Raw genomic sequence first — 16815 nt, 5'->3', positions numbered from 1 at the left:
TCGAATAAAACTGTCCGTACGGACGGTTTGTTCGAACTTGGGTAGTACCGTTTGTTTGCAGCTGAGCATGAGGAACGGGGGCTGCAGGGGTGTCCCTCACTCCCTATGTTCGGTATATTAGGTTTTGGGGGATGCAGGGGTGTCCCCCGCTTCCTTAACATGGGAAACGGGGGCCTCAGGAATAAAAGGGTCCCTGCAGCATCAGCTCTGGCCCACGTTTGAGTGACGGAACAGATGCTGCGGGGCAGTGGAAGGTGGATAGAAGGTAAGTAGGGCAAGGTGGATAAATATAGGGCTCCTTGGGGTGCAGGAGATTGGGTTTGTATGACTGAAGGTCAAACAGAGTTGTGCAGAATCGATTACGATCCATTCCGCCGTGAACTGTTTGACTTCGGTCAAACAACCCATATCCTCTGGTCATTACTAGATCTGACGTGCAAATAGGATGTCTGTGATTCCTTACTGGAATCCAAAGCTTGAATGTTTGCCTGGTAATTAGCCTGTGAAAGTTTGTATGTGGCGACTCGCAATAATTGGATGGCTACCAAAACGTCCTCTTTGCTACTGTCTTCTCTCTTCCTCTTCCCCTGCTGATCTCTGTCTGTTTCTGCACTTGGCTCCTGGCCACCCTCTGAATTCGGGCCAAGATCTCTGCCCATCCAGCTGCATACCAGCACTGCCTCGTGGCAACCCTTGCACTTGGGTCTGTATCTGTAACCCTACAGTCCCCTTTCCTGCACTTATTAGATACCCGTTGTCTGCGCTTAATTCTTGCACTTGCCACCTGTTGGCAGCACTACCTGCTGTTGTTTTAATCACGTGTTCAGCACTTTCCACTCCTCCCCTGACCCTTGCACTTTCCCCCTTCCCTCTGCCCTGCACTTGCGTGTTCTCAATAAGATCATTGTTTTATCCTCCTGTGTACCCCTCCCTTGCCTCGTCTCACCTTGAAACATTTGTGTATGGGCGCAGTATAAATAAAATATATCATATCAAAGGACTCGCATGCCCAATTTTCTTGAAAAAACGTATGCATTTGGCTTCGATAAACAGTCTCATAAAATGTTCCCTCTAATCCAGGTGGCTTCTTTCATTGGTTATGCAATTTTAAAGTAACTTAATTTCACATTCCTCAAAAAAACGCTTAACAGTGGTATTGTCTAAAGCCACAGTAGATTATCATACTACATAATGTCTGTTGTCTGAGAAAAGTATGCATATATGCTTTATTTAGTTCATACACATTTATATTGCATCTTTTTGCCACTTCCTTAATATGGAGTTGAATCCATATTACATACGTTTTTGCAATAGGTCAAAAATGGGCTTTTGCTAAATATTTGACTAACATTCCACCTTTTACAAATGAAAAGTGCAGCACCATTTACATGTTTGTGTTGTGAACCGAAAAATGTTTGCATGTATTTGTTTTCCCTGGTGCAAGGTTTCTCGTAGGCTATGTTTAAAGCACTAAGACATAAAAGAAAAGTCCCATAAATATTGGTGTATGCTACTGTATTTAAATAAATATATCATCATTTTGATTTATTGATTTATAAAGCGCTTTAAACTAAGGCGCTGTACAGTGGAACAACATAATACATAACATCAACAATACAACAGTGGAAGCAAAATTACATTATGAATCATTCAATAAAGCAGTGAAAAAAGCAATGCTACGCATCAATAAGGAGCGATATGGTTAAGTAAAACAATGTACATAATAACCATATTAATTTCATTCTTATGAGGTATACTTGGTTAAGTGTATTCAATAAAATCATGAGATGGATACGTATGCTCTACTCCAAGCCAACTGTGGGAGTCCGAACTGGGAAGCATATCTCAGACCCATTCCCGATCAGTAGAGGGACCAAACAGAACTACCCCTTATCGCCCTTATTGTATATCCTAGCACTAGATCCCCTAGCAATATACATGAAAAAAAACATTCACTGATATGGGTTTGAGGGTGGACGGGATCCTACATGTCATATCTCTCTACGCAGATGACTTGCTACTCTATATAAAACATCCAGAGGACAACCTTGAAGCATACCTGTAGGTACTTGCAAACTTTGCAACACTGTCAGGGATAGCGATTAGCAAAACAAAATCCTGCCTCTTCCCTCTAGCGGGATGGATAGGAGTCAAGGAACTTCACCTCCCCCACATCAGTCTCCAGTGGAAGGTGCACACCTTTCATTATATGGGTATAAACATATCACGAAACCAGAGAGACCCATAAACTGAATACAATTAAAGCAATAAGAGGGGTTAGAAGCATCTATCAAATTCTGGGATAAACTGCCCCTCTCTGTGATGGGAAGAATCTCCCTTGTAAAAATTATAGCCCTCCCCGCCTACTGTATCACTTCTTAAATATGACATATTTCATACCAAAAACCTTTTTTAAAGAGCTAAACTCGCTACTGAGCAGTTTCAGATGTGGAAAGGGAGGAGTTGCAATGGAGGTACTGACCAGGGATTACACAGAGGGCGGTGTGCGCCTCCCGCATTTTTAACTTTATTATCTAGCTGGACAGCTTCAACATGTAGTTGGCTGGCTGGCGGCTACAGAAACAATAGACCACACCCTAATGTGCTTCAAGATAGCCCCCTACCTCCTAAAAGAAGCAATATGGCTAGGGAAGACTAGAGTCGAAGACCCCCTTCCACTTTTGCTATTAGGCAGGCAGATATGGTTGAGAACCAAAATAATACTGAAAGTAATAGAGCACTACTCTCTGAAAATCCCACTAGCGGCCCTACACCGAAGAGAACACTTGATGAATAGCAGGAAAGAGAGATAATCACGATGGCAGACATATGCCCAACAGAGGAGCAACTGGAATTCCAGGAACTAATAGAAACACATGAAGTACACAGATGGCAATACATAACAAATACCAGACTGATTAAGAACCGTAAAATCAGGTGGCCAATCTCTGCTGAACCAGAATCCGAAACCCCGATATTAGGGTTACTGTATGATGTGACCGAGGGAGGACACATGGTTTCCAGGATATACCATGTACTCCTGGAAACGATCCCCAAGGACCTACATAGAGGGAAGCCTCTCTAGGAAGTGGAGAAAGACAGAGAAATAACAGAAAGGGAATGGGCGAAAGAAATGCTATACCCGAAAAAGGTATCAAGAAATGCCAGCCTGAAACAGATACAAATTTACATACTTCATAGGGTGTACAAGACACCTCGGAAAATCTCACAATTTACAGGAGAGGGAACAAAGAGATGTCTGAGATGCAGAGAAGTGAACGCAGATATGGGAAATATGTTCTGCTCCTGCCCAACAATCCAGAAATGATGGCAGGGAATTGAAAGGCGCCTGCGAGATAAAGGGATAAAAGACCAAGAATGGTTGGTGGAAGCATGCACCTTGGGGCTATACAAGTACCCAGAAAAAGATAGAGCAATGAGGAGAATGATTGACCTAGCGTGGCTACTAGCCAAAAGCAGTATTGCGATGAATTTGAAATCTGAAGATAAGCCGAGAATAGAGGCATGGTGAAAGGGTATTTAATAAAATCTTAGTTAAAATACAATCTTTATTCAATAGCAGCTGTTTGTTTTGTATCTGCCAGTGTTAATCAAAGCAGCATTTTAATTGTTAGTCAGTTATCAAAGTCAGTAAATTTTGCTTTGTGTGAATGTATGATTAGATTGCAAGATAGAAGAGGGGCTCATTACAAGTTGGCTGGTGCGGTAATAACGTGCCGGTATTAATGTATAACTGCACCAGCCGCTCGTAATCGAGTGAGCATGTCACCGGGCCGGGTTGTGGTATCGGTAAATCCATTTGCCAGTTGGCAGATTTACCACCAGAATACCGGCAAACTTGTAGTGAGCCGATCACCCTTTGCTATGAACTATATGTCCAGAACCTTAAGGAATTCACAGTAAGGTGAGCAGCTGCCTTAAAACATATTTCACATGTACAATGTCTCAGTATGATTCAGGCTATATTTTCCCCATGGAGGGTTTGTAGAGCCCATGCCTGCATCCAGTTGTTTTTTTGTTCACTTTATTGTAAAGTATCCAAATGTCATGTCTGTTGGTTGATTATTAAATAAATGTGGACATAATAGAGCCCAATATCCCTTCATCAGTTCATTACGCAGAATTGTAGGCAGATTATAGGTTTTATACCGTTTTTTAAATCCATATTTAAGTAAGTGATGTGATGGCTGAGCTATACCTAAGTTGGTGTTCTTATGCTTGGGTTAAATCACTTTTCGTTTTTATTTAATACGATTGCATTTTAATACAATTGTTGAATTGTTGAAACCAATAGACATACACCTGAACTTTTCACTTCCCATTTACAGCCAAGAACCGTGTCTTGAGTAATTTAAAGAGCCATGATGGCCCCAGCTCTGGTCCGCCTCTGCAGCTCACAAAAGCTCCAGTACCCAGGATTTCTTCTACCGTTGTACTAGATCAACAAAAGGCATCACAGCTCATGCGCAAGGACCTCACCACCTTGCAGAAGCATGCACGGTAAGAAGAAAATCATGTACGCACACACCTCTTTTTTATTAATGTTATATTTGTATTCCCATTGAACAGAGCTACCTTGGTCTACCATGTCACTGGTTCAGGTCTTTTCCAGGGTTCTATGTTATGAGAACAGCAGACGAGTTTTTACTGTCAAAAATGTTCGGCAAAGAACTCTGCGAAAAAAAGGCCTGTCAATGTAATGTCATAACCTTTTCCAGTACATAACTGAAGTAGTCATTATTTTGTATTCCTAGTTTATTTCTCAGCAGATTATCCCCCCCCCCCCACAACACCAATAAAAAGCATGACGTGGCACCAATTTGTCTCTCAGCACAGTATTTCAAGTTCTATTTTAAATTCAGACTATACTACAATACCCCAATGTAGATGCACATTTACAGTGCGTTTTAATCTGCCATTTATTCATTTGATTGCATCCTACCACAGATTCCTCATGCTTATGTAGATACCCTCCAGTGCCATCTGTTCTCAGAAAATTCAACAGGCGGTGCAGCATGGCTTCATTACATCTAAATGGGCTATAAACAAGGCCTTTAAAAAAATAAATAGATGGCCAGTTAAGCCATCATTAGATTGACAGTAGTTCATCACCTGGGTCCATCCCTATTCAGAAACCTGGACCTCACACGCCATGCATGGGAGAGGTAAGATGCCACAAAGTATACAATGCTGATATTCCGGGAGTGGCTCTGCGAGTGGCGAAACAATAACGGTGCGTCCTTTCAGCTGTGTGTACATTTCATTTGTGAACCTCTTGCATTGCATTTGTGCCTCCTTTAAAAAAAATAAAAAATTAGCTATATGTGCTTTTACATCTGTGCACCTCCTGTCTCCTGAAATTCGATTTCCTTTGCTGGATTGCATTTATGCCTTTTTGACCTCTACTAGGCCTCCTGGTAAGTTTAGATAGAACTGCTCTGCAGCCACTCTTCTTCATTCCTCGACTAACGTCGGCTGCCCCTATGGCTCTCTCCATCTTACCTATATTCTCTAACTGCTACTCTATCACCTATCCCCCCTCTCTCACAAAATCCTACAGGAAAAAGCACAAAAAAGATATGTTGAGTGCAAACCCTGGCCTTCCCATCGCAGACACCTATGTCAGCACTTCCTCCAGAGAGGTCTTCACAGATATCCTCTTCTCTGTCTCCTCTCCAGATCTATGGACCCCCATCTCATCTCTTTTATCTCCTTCCACATGCTCTCCCATTAATGGTGGTACCAAGTGGGAAGTCCTCTTAGCCGGCATCTCTTCTTCTTGTTGCTTCGTTAATGTCTATCACACAGGCACTATCCAGGTTCAGGGTCCTCAACCAAACTCCTTCTCTTTGACCGTATCCTGCCATCTCTCATGAACTTTCTTCCTTCTCCTGCATCTCCCCCTACTACTCTCTATCCCGCCTCCTCTGGCTGGTGTACCACACCCCTGTACCCCACCTCAGAAAACCTTTGAAGGCAGAGACCTCCTCCATCTGGTGACTCTTAACTGCTGCTCAGCCAACAAACACTTTGTTGACATCTGCCTCCTTCTAGAAGACATTGACCTCGACATTCTCGCCTTCACCGAGACTTGGTTCAATGCCAGCTCAGTCACTACTTTTGACTCCCTCCTCCCAGATGGCTTCAAGATCATATCCAAGCTTAGACCTCACAGCACTGGCAGGAGTTTGGGGGTTGCCTTAATCTTCCCTGAGTGGGTTCCTGCATCCATCCTACCCACTTCGCTCTACACTTCCTTTGAGAGCCTTGTATGCATGATGGTCCTCTCTCTCATCTCCACCCTGACCATTGCTACCATTTACCGGCCTCCAGGTGCTACCACCCTATTCCTCTCAAAATGGGCTGATTTCTGTTCTTCCCTACTTTTAGCCACCTCAAACCTCCTCCTCTTGGGTGATTTCAACATCCAACCGGGCTCCCCTGGCTCAGCATTCACACTCTTCATCGATCTCTGCACCTCTCTATCCCTCGCCATCCTCCCTTCTGGTCTAACCTACTCAGCTGGACACACTGTGGACGCCCTCATACACTCAGACCTCTCTCTCCCCCCACTAGTAAACCCTCTCTCTTGGTCAGACCATTCTCCCCTCTCCTCCCACCTGGGTCCCTTTGGCCTGCTGAACGCTCCCCCAAAAGTCCTGCCATCCACGTTCACCACCATCTGCATGATGAAACAAGTGTTAGCTGCTGCCTTCGTGTCCACCGTCATCACCTCTGACTCCCCTTCCCCAGACTCTATCTCTGACTCTGCTCTCAACAACCTCTACTTGTCCATCACCAATACTCTTGGCATTCTTGCCCAAGTCATGGGGATCCACCTGAAACTGTCCTCTAAGCGTAACACCTGGTACGACACCGAACCTGCAGCCCTGAAATGAAAGTGCAGGGCGGCGGACCAGAAGTGCCAAACCTCAGGCTCATCCTCTGACATACTGGCATGCTGCCTGCTCCAAAGACAATACAGACTCTCCATCCGTGCCAAGAAAAGAGCCCATATACAGGCATGGGTTTCAGGTGTGTCCAACAACATGGCTGAGCTTTTCAAGATCTGAAGGGAACTAGCCAACACCTCCGCAGTCTCCAACTCCCCTTCTCCTTCCCAGGCCCTCTGAAATGCACTGGCCATTCACTTTGCCACCAAAACTTAGGACATCCTGAACACCCTTGTTACTCAACCCACCCCACGCCCCCTTGCCTCCCTTGGCTCCTCTCCCTCCTCCTTCCCACCTCTCGTTCTCACCTTTCACCTGAAGAAGTTACCAGAGTTGTCCGCTCCATGAAGGTCTCTTCTAAACAGGTTCGCCCTTCATTGTCCAGAACCATCAAATCTAACATTGGCTCTCTTGCACCCGCTCTCACTGATTTCTGCAATCATTCTTTTGTCACTGGATCTTTCCCCTCCTCCTTAAAAACCCTTCAGCAGCCCCTATCTGTCCTGCCAACTACCACCCTGTTTCCATCACCCCATTCCTGGGGAAGCTGCTGGAGAAGCTGGCATTGTGCCAACTCAACTCGCACACTGAACTTGTTGGTGGTCTCCATGATCATCAGTCTGGATACCGAGCATCCAGCAGCACGGAAACTGCTCTTCTGAACACCCATGAAGAACTGCTTGCATTTCTGGATTCCAAGTCCACAGCTGTCCTCATCCTTCTCGACCTCTCCTCTGCCTTTGACACGGTCAACTATTCCTTCCTCATACAAAGGCTCCACGATACCATTGGTATCTCGGAACGGACACTGGACTGTCTGACATCCTTCCTTACTTCCTTACTGACCGCTCTTCCCAAGTCATCCTGGGCACCTTTTCCTCTCCTACCTCCTTCTCTACCTGTGGCATCCCCCAGGGTTCTATCCTCTCCCCTTGGCTCTTTAACATCTACCTTGTTCACCGTGCATGTCTCATTTCCTCCTTTTCCTCCAACTTCTATTGTTATGCAGATGATACACAACTCTTTTTCAAACTTCCTGCTGGCCCTCTTGAACCTTCTGCCATCCATTCCTGGTACACTTCCAAGGATCTCTGCTTCAACGCCTGTCAAACTGAGATCCGTCCCATCGGGACCCCTGATCCCTTCTTCTCTTCACGCTGGCCTTCCTCCTTGGGCTCACCCCTTGCTACTTCTTAAGAAGCCAGAAACCTTGAAGTCCTCTTCAACTCCTCTCCCTCCTTCCTCCGTCACACTCAGGACATTGCCAAGAAGTCACACTTTCTCAAAGGAATTCTCCCTTTACTCACCTTCCCCCAGAGGTTCAATGTTACTCGAGCCCTGGTTCTCTCTAGGCTTGACTATTGCAATAGTCTCCGCTTGAATGTACCTTCTTCCACTCTGCAACCTCTCCAGCTAATCCAGAATAGGGCAGCAAGAATTATCCTTGGCCTTAAGCCCAGGGACCGCATCTCCTGCACTAAAAAGTCTTCACTGGCTCCCGGTTGTTGCACAGATTAAATTCTAATTCCTCTGCATCATCCACAAGTCTGTCTGGGGCCGGGAACCAGACTATCTTCAACTCTACTTTCGAATGGTTTGTGTCCTCCCATGTATTCATCATCTTGACACTTGTTGTCCAGCTGCAGCTGCTTCGGAAAAAGACATTCGGCAGTGAGCGATGTGCGTCGATGGCGTCGACTCGATGTTCCTCGAAGGCCTCCGTTGAGGATGATGTCATCGAAGGCATATATAGCACGTGCAGCGGCCATTGCCTTCAGTTCCGTTTTTCTGCGACAGCGATTGCTTTGAGAGAAATACGCCACGTTTCTCACATCTTATGACGTCTTCGCTAAACTTCAAGATCAAGATGTACTCTTCATCGACGCTGACGACTCTGAAGTCCGGTTTCAAAAAGTGTCGGGATTGTGGTTCGAAAATGGCCCTGTCTGATCCCCACCGAATCTATTTATGGTGTCTCGCAGCGGGCTACGACACCTCTAAATGCTCCAAATGCCAGTGTATGACTGGAAAGGCCTTGAGGGAACGGACGGGGAAGCTGAAGGTAGGCAAAATACCTAAGTCTCCTACCTGAACCATGAAGCCTTTGACTCACGAGTCGAGAGAGAGGAGGAAAGGCCAAGTGGTCCAGATCAAGGAGTGGCTCACACCATTCTTCTTCGTTCTTGAAGAAGTCGGAGAGAAGACACTGTAGGTCACCTTCATTGACTTCGTCATCGGACGCTTCCCCAGAAAGAGTGGCTTGTCCAAACAAGAAATCCTCTGCAGCCGAGTGGGAGGCCTTCAGGGCTGAGATGCTTAAAATTTTCAAAAAGCAAAAACCAAGCCATGCTCCTAGCGTGCCTTCGAAAGAAACCAGGAAGGAAAGGGCTTGTTCCAAATCCTGCACGCCCTCGACAAAGTCCGATCCGCATAGTGAGCCCTCGAGGCCTCCATCCGATGTAATATTGAAGGATCATTCGAGCCTTAAACACAATTTGAGGTCATCGACACCATCCAACCCGGCGGCGCCTTCAATGCCTGCCAAACCCTCGGCTTCGACGCCGAAGACTTTGACAGCAGTTGCGCCAGCTTTGCCAGCTGTGCCATCGATGCTGAGTGCCCCAGTTATATCAATGGTGCCGATAAAGAAAACATCCACGTCTACGAGGCAGTCTCTCAATGAATATTTGATGCCAGTATCTTGGTCACGATTCTTAACGGCCTGAAATGGTCCGTCTGACATGATTATAAACGTAAGTATAAAGCAAAAACTAATTTGTGTCATTCATCGACTTACTTTTCTGCATGAAATTAACTCATGTTGGTGCAAAGCATGCTGTCACTGAGGCGGTTCTTGTAGTTCGACCTCTGTGTTGTGGTTACCCATTTCAAGAAGTCAAATAAGTCAAATAAGTGGCGTCTTTTAATTATAATGGAAATTCTCGCCTGTGTTTGATTGTTGCAAATGGTGGCGAAATTATTAGAATATTCTTACTAATAACCACAGTCAAGTCTCTTACCTGAAAATAGATTAGCAAAACCTTTCGGCGGTGTCATTATTCTTATCTGGAGAGCTACAGTTAAACAAAAAACCTGCATATAAATAGAGCGGCGTGACGTCGGCACGTAATTACGCGCATACAACGTTACTGCGCGTGGTCCACCATCTTGAATTGGTATGAATTACTGTGCTGGTGTCTACTCAGCGTAACTGTGTTTAATTGCCTCTTTTATCTGCTATTTCTAATTCAATTTCAAATCGCTCAGCCGGATATATCAATTGCTGAAAAGGATTGTTGCTAAGTTATGATATGATATGATATGATATGGTATTTGTAACGCGCCTATACACAAGTGTTTCAAGGCGCGACGAGGCAGGGAGGGAGGGAAACAGGGGGAAGACAGACAAACGATCTTACTAGGCCAGGTGTCATTCAGATTGCGCAAGTGCAGAGGTAAGGGGAAAAGGAGAAAGTGCAGGGGGAGGAGGTGGGGGGGAAGTGCAGTACAAGGAAGTAGCGTAATAAAATAATAAATAATAAATAAAAAGGGCCAGCTGGTGGCAAGTGCGAGGTAAGTGCAGAGCAAGTGCTGGGAAGTTATGCGAACCTGACTATTTTCATGCAAAAAAGTAAATAGTACGGTGTAATCGCATCATCTGTATTGTGTTAAAATAACTTTTTGTATTCTACAGAATAATTTGAGAACAAAAGTTATATAAATTACTTAAGTGTCTATCGCATTCCTCCATAGGTATGTATTTGAAAATCGGGTTAATTTCAATTGGCTCTGTATTCCGGCAAATTGGCATAAGAGTTGCTTGTCCACCTGCTTATTACCAGCTCAGGTCGTGTGTCCAGTCAAATGATGAAAAAGGTGGTCTGTGCTCTTCTAGTTGGTTATAGAAAGTGTCCCAATTCTGTGTCTTAATTTCAATCCAGTGTGACAGCAGTCCAATGAGCATATCCAGTAGGCCTCTCTCTGTCTCAATATTTTTTCAATATTACCTCCTCTGGGTGGTGTCTCTATTTTTTCAATTCCATAAAATTATGATTTTATTCAAACATGTTTCTGTGTGTTCTGTTAGGAAATGATGACCCAGGGGGTATCTGGAATCTTTATTTTTGATGGTTCTGATGTGTTCTGCCATTCTTATTTTCAATGGCCGGGTTGTGCTGCCTACATATATTTTTAAACATCGACATTTCACCACATATACGATGTATTTTGACTTGCAATTGATAAAATCTTTTAGTTTGTAGTCTGTGCCGTTAGGCATTTTTATTGTTGTGAGACCATTTTCAGAATATTGACACGTGGTACAAGTGCTGCATCTGTAATTTCCTGTTAGTTTGGAGAGATTTCACAGTTGTGTTATTCCTTTGGATGTATTGTGATGTACGAAATGAGATGGACTTAGTATTTGCTTTAAGTTTTTGGCTTTGCGATAAGTGATCTGGGGTGATGCTCTAGAAAGGGATGACGTAATGGAGGTTTGCCTTCGGCCAGAAGGCCAGCAACAAAGTCCCTGTACCGTTGCCATTGGAATAAATTCTGCGACTGGTGCAGAGATAAGAATGTAGATCCCTTTGTATGTAAAACACCAGATGTCTTATTCTTTCTGCTATCTTTAGCCGCTTTGGGGCTCCAGATAGGTACTATTAAAGGCTACTTGGCGGCGTTGTCCATCTTTAAGCGCTCGTCATAGGAATGTTCCCTCTTCAACATTCCATTGGTGACACAATTTCTTAAGGGGATCACCAATTTGTCCCTCCCCCCATCTCCGTTCCAGGTTCCAGTTTGGGACCGTAATTTGGTTTTAAAATTTCTAATGTGTGCACCTATTGACATTTACACTCATGTCCTTTAAGGTTGTTAACCTATAAAACCATTTTATTGGTAGCTCTAACATCAGCCAGTAGAGTGAGCGAGTTGCAGGCACTTTCGTCCAAGCCACCCTTTACTATCTTCCACAAGCATAGGGTTGTTCTAAGGGTCAAACCTTCATTTTTGCCCAAAATCATTTCTGATTTCCATATAGCTGTATAACAAAATGATCAGGGTAATAACCCTGATCATTTTGATAAACAGTTTCAAAGCTACCTGGGTAGATCAGGGCCAAGCCAGAAGCCCTTTGTTATTTTGATTTCCATATAGGACAGAAAATTGTTCTACCTTCTTTCTATCACCCACCTCATCCTAGTAAGAAGGAGGAAAGACTAGATAGGTTAGCCCCTCATTGATTGTTAAGCTTTTATATATCTAGAATGTCAAAAGTACGTATTGATGACCAACCTTTCATTGGATATACGGGGCATACACTGGGTCAGGCTGTTTCCAAGCAGACCTTATTCGGATAGATAATTCTGGCCTTTTCAGAATGTTATAGGTTGGCAGGGAAGGAACCACCAGAGGTTTTAATGGCCCATTCCACAAGGGCCATGGCTACCTCTACAGCCCTACAAAGGGGCGTACCAATTAAAAACATTTGTGAAGCAGCAACGTGGTCTACTATCCACACATTCACAAAGCATTATTGCCTGGAATCTTCCCTCGCTTCAGGATGGTACCTTTGCTAAGACAGAAAACATATAAAATCAAATTCTACTCTATCAAATACTGCTGTGGGAGTCTGTCAAGGATGAGGAAAACGTTGACGGACACAATCCATTCCAAGAACAAGTTACTTACCCCGGGTAACGTTCTTTCGACTGGATGTTCCTCCCACGTATTCCTCATCGCCCTCCCATCCTACCCCTCAGTAGAATTTCCCATGCTATTACTGCTTCCGTTCCAAAAACAGAACTGAAGAAAACGGGCGCTGCGTGTGATACATATATGCCTTCAATGACATCATCATCCGCAGGGCCCCTGACAGCCCACACCCAATTGCCCCAGCTCCTGTCTACCCTCAGCACTTGCCTCGGCACACCCTCCACCCTGGAGGTTTGCTCTTGCACCTAGCGTAGCTCCTGCCGCGTTGCACTAATCATACCACGCACTTCATCTGTGACTAACCCACGAGCCCAGACACCCCAGCACTTACCCCCCTCTACCCTCTTTCTTGTTGCACCTGCACATTCTGAACACTCACACGGCATAGTAGGCTTGTCCTTTTTTCCTTCCCTCCACTGCTTTAAATATAGTTCTTTTAAATGTGTTTTACTCCCTTGCTCCCTCCTTTTGCCCTGTTGGCACTTTGAAACAGTTTGTTACTGCATAAGTGCCTAACAAGCAAAAAATAAATAAAAAACAAATAAGGTAGCAGCTGCCGTCTCTTGGCCCCATGGGGGAGAGGTCACCGCTGGAAAAGAAGTGATGATACCATCGGATTCATCACACTCTCGAATTCCAGTTCACACCTGACTTTAAGCTGATACCCTTGCATCAACCCTTTAACTGGACTATTTAGTGCACCTTTAGGACCACTAGTTGTAAAGGCGACCCATGTTTGGCCCTTATAAAAACCTGCCCTCCGACTCTGCTCACAGCAATCTGTAAATTTGTGAATGCCTCGCTCATGGAGGGCCTCGTGCCGGCAGATCTTAAACAATCTTGGGTGACCCCTTTACTAAAACAAAACAGGCCTATCTGTGGAAGAACCATTCAATTATAGGCCTAGTACAACTATGGCATTCCTTCTGAAGATTTTGAAATTGCCCAACACCTAAATAATCACCCCGTCTTGAACTGTCGTCAGTCCGGATTTAGAATAGGTCCACGGCACAGACTGCGCTATTGGAATAAAAATCTAGGCTTCTTGAGCGAATGGATAAAGGACTTTCATCTATGCTTATGCTCTTGGATCTCACAGCTGCGTTCGACCTGGTAGACCATCCCTTATTAGTCTCCAGGCTAGAGGAAGTGGCAAACTTTTCACCAGCTGCTACTCGCAGGGTTGCATCTTTTCTCAACAACCGAGAGAGTAGAATTTGTTCTGAGATAGCAGAGGCCACTGCAGTACCGATCGAATCTGGTGCTCCACAGGGGGCTTGCATTTCCCTCTGTTTGTACAATATTTTTATGGTTCTTTGCCTTACTGGAACAGGAAGGAATTTGGTTCACTAACTTTGCTGACGACACGCAGTGTGTCGTCCCTTTGTCAGGCTATCATGACCAAGATGAAGCACAATTGAATAACGCTTATGCAGTATTGAAAATTGGATGATCTGGAACGGCTCTTAACAGGTCCAAGACCGAACTACTGATTGTTGGCTCGAAGTTCACGCTTCCTATGAAGAATTTCAATTGGGGGATGTCAAGATCATCTCCCTTAAGAAAGTTAAATCATTAGGGGTTACTTTCGACCAATGTCTGACCATGAAGGCCCATGTAGGAAGTTTGGTATCGTCCGCTGCTTATTTCATTAAACTTCTAGCTCATCTGCATTCCCCTTATAACACAGGCTAATGCAGAGACTTTAGCAAGAGCCATTATTGGTTCTAAATTAGATTATTGTTGTAGTCTCTTGGCTGGTCTCAGCACTGCAGAAGTTAACAGATTGGAAATGATACAGAATAGTGCTGTGAAGGTGGTCATGGCTTGTCTAGACGTGATCATGTTACAGAGGCCAGAAGAGCTTTGCATTGGCTGCCAGTGGATGTGCGAATACGTTTTTGCCTACTAGTGATCAGATTCAAGTGTACACTGGGCATCATGCCAAGGTACCTGCAGGAATTTATTGTGGAAAAGGCCTCCAGCAGAGCTCTTAGATCCAATAATCAGAATTTCTAGTAATCCCGAAATGCAGAACCAGGAAGCCAGAAAAGGGTGCCTTTTCAGTTGTGGCCCCTAAGGCCTGGAACGATCTTCCATCTGATCTCAGATTTCAAAATAAGCTTGAACCATTAAAAAAAAAAAGCTAAAAACATGGCTGTTTGCTTGACTTTTTCTCTCTGGTTTCTCTATTTAAGCTCCTTATTCGAGTTCTCCCCATCAGTATCGTGATTTATTGACCGCCTGCTTCTTTGTTTGTCAGCACCCTCATGCCCATGGGTCCAAGGCTGCTCTATGCAAATAATTAAAGTAAAGTAAAGGATCCAGGCACCATAGAATTGTCCCTCTCCGGTTGTGTGCTGGTCCCTCTCTTACCCGCATATTCACTTTGCTGTCCCAAGAAAGCAATCGTGATTGCCATTTCACTCCTTAATGCACATTTGTCGACTGCTCCCAGCCAGAGTCTGTGATCACAGATTGAGTTGGTGGTGGAAAGGACAGCCAAAACATTTAAATGTATGTAAAGTACAAATCACTAGTTTTAGACTAGCATTTTTTCAGAACAATCTTTATACCCATATATATAATGTACATACAATGCAACATTTAAAAGTCGAAAACTGGCAGATTTATTGCTTTTGCATAGCAGAATATGCCGTACTCCATTGTATTCACTGTTCGTAGAATGGAGCTGTATGGGTGAAATAAGCAAAAACATACAGTTGCATTAGGGAGGGGCTTGTTTGTCAGTGCACTAATCAGTGCACAATCTTTGATTCTCCTGAAGTTTTGTATTCAGATCCCATCTGCCCTAGCCAGCATAGTTGGGGATGAGGTGTCATCGGAGTTGTAGTCTAAAAGGTCTGGAGAGGCACAGGTTGCACACCTCAACCTTTATTAATATATTTGCATACTATAAATTCTATACATTATGTACAGGGGTTTAATTCCTGGATTTAGTCCAGGGAACCCACTTTGGACTTCATGAGCTTGGAACTGCAAAATACAAATTCTTGCATATGTAAACATATCTAAAGTAATGTCTTGTGTTGTACCTACATGCCGAAATTGTGAGCAGGTCTCTCCAAGACAAGTGTTGTGTTGTGTAATTATTATATCACTATATGAGAAGGATTTCTGAAGGTTTCAGGTCGATGCCAGATGCAAGTGCCTATCATCACAGGTAAATTAAGCATATTTGGACACATCTCTCCTTCATTAGGCAAGACAGCTAAGCATAGTGCAATGAAATGCCACCCTCCCTTTCTTGAGACAGAACAGAGCGAACAAATAATTTAATGTAATTGTCATTTGTATAGGGCCTTTCACCATTGGTATGGTCCCAACGCACTGTAGGTTGAACGCCTCTTGGGGCAGAAGTGCAGGTAGGGCAAGTTGTCATAGAGATTTAGAATATGTGTGGCCATTTTAGCCAATAGGATGCAGGTCGGGGTGGCCAACTCCCTGCTAACCACCCATGTCGAGCTGGCATGAGGATGGGTGCTTAGAGGTAGTTTGGGGAGCATGCAAGAACAGGAGAGACATTGTGTGCTTTGTGCAGCTAGATCGAATTGTATCGTGGGGTAGCTGCATTCTAATGGTAGTTCTGGTGTGCAATGTGTCTTAGAGTAGTGCATGTAGTGGATGGGTGCTGAGAGGTAGTCTGGAGAGTGTGTGTGAGCAGGAGAATCCTTATATGTGCAGTTAGACTGAATTTTTATTGTGGGGGATAGCTGCATTGTTATGGCAGATGTGTTGTGCAAAGTGTCCTAGAGTGGTGCCTGATAGTAGATGCGTGTGGGTGGATGGCAGTGCCTTCGGCTAGTTTCGATAAGCGTGGACCTTGATGCGTAACTGCATGTCCTCTGTGATAGATGCAGTTGAGAGAGGGTGAATGCAAGGCATGGCTAAATAAATGTACGTAGTTTAATATTGTGGGTGCAGCGTAAAATTCACTTAGATTACATTTCTTGGCTTCACTCTGGAATGTAACTAGATTCAAAACATTGGGCCTCATTCCGAGTATGGCGGTAAGGGATACCGGTCACCGTTAACGAGACCGGTGCCGGTAATGCCTTACCGCCACATTCCGAGTTCCCTTTGCGCCCTCGTCCTTAACGCCTGC

The 16815-nt window shown here is 44.4% G+C and overlaps 1 protein-coding gene across 1 annotated transcript in view; it reads left to right on the top strand.

The window, feature by feature from the left end:
- EPG5 (ectopic P-granules 5 autophagy tethering factor) overlaps nt 1–16815 on the top strand; it is a 2517217-nt gene that overhangs the window by 1438937 nt on the left and 1061465 nt on the right. Inside the window, exon 26 of the mRNA XM_069626898.1 lies at nt 4350–4521. Coding sequence (XP_069482999.1) covers nt 4350–4521 — 172 coding nt within the window. The remainder of the gene's footprint in view (nt 1–4349; nt 4522–16815) is intronic.

Source organism: Ambystoma mexicanum, chromosome 6p (assembly GCF_040938575.1).
Source record: "Ambystoma mexicanum isolate Mex_15411 chromosome 6p, UKY_AmexF1_1, whole genome shotgun sequence".
Lineage (NCBI taxonomy): Eukaryota > Metazoa > Chordata > Amphibia > Caudata > Ambystomatidae > Ambystoma > Ambystoma mexicanum.
This window is presented reverse-complemented; position numbering and strand designations above follow the sequence as displayed.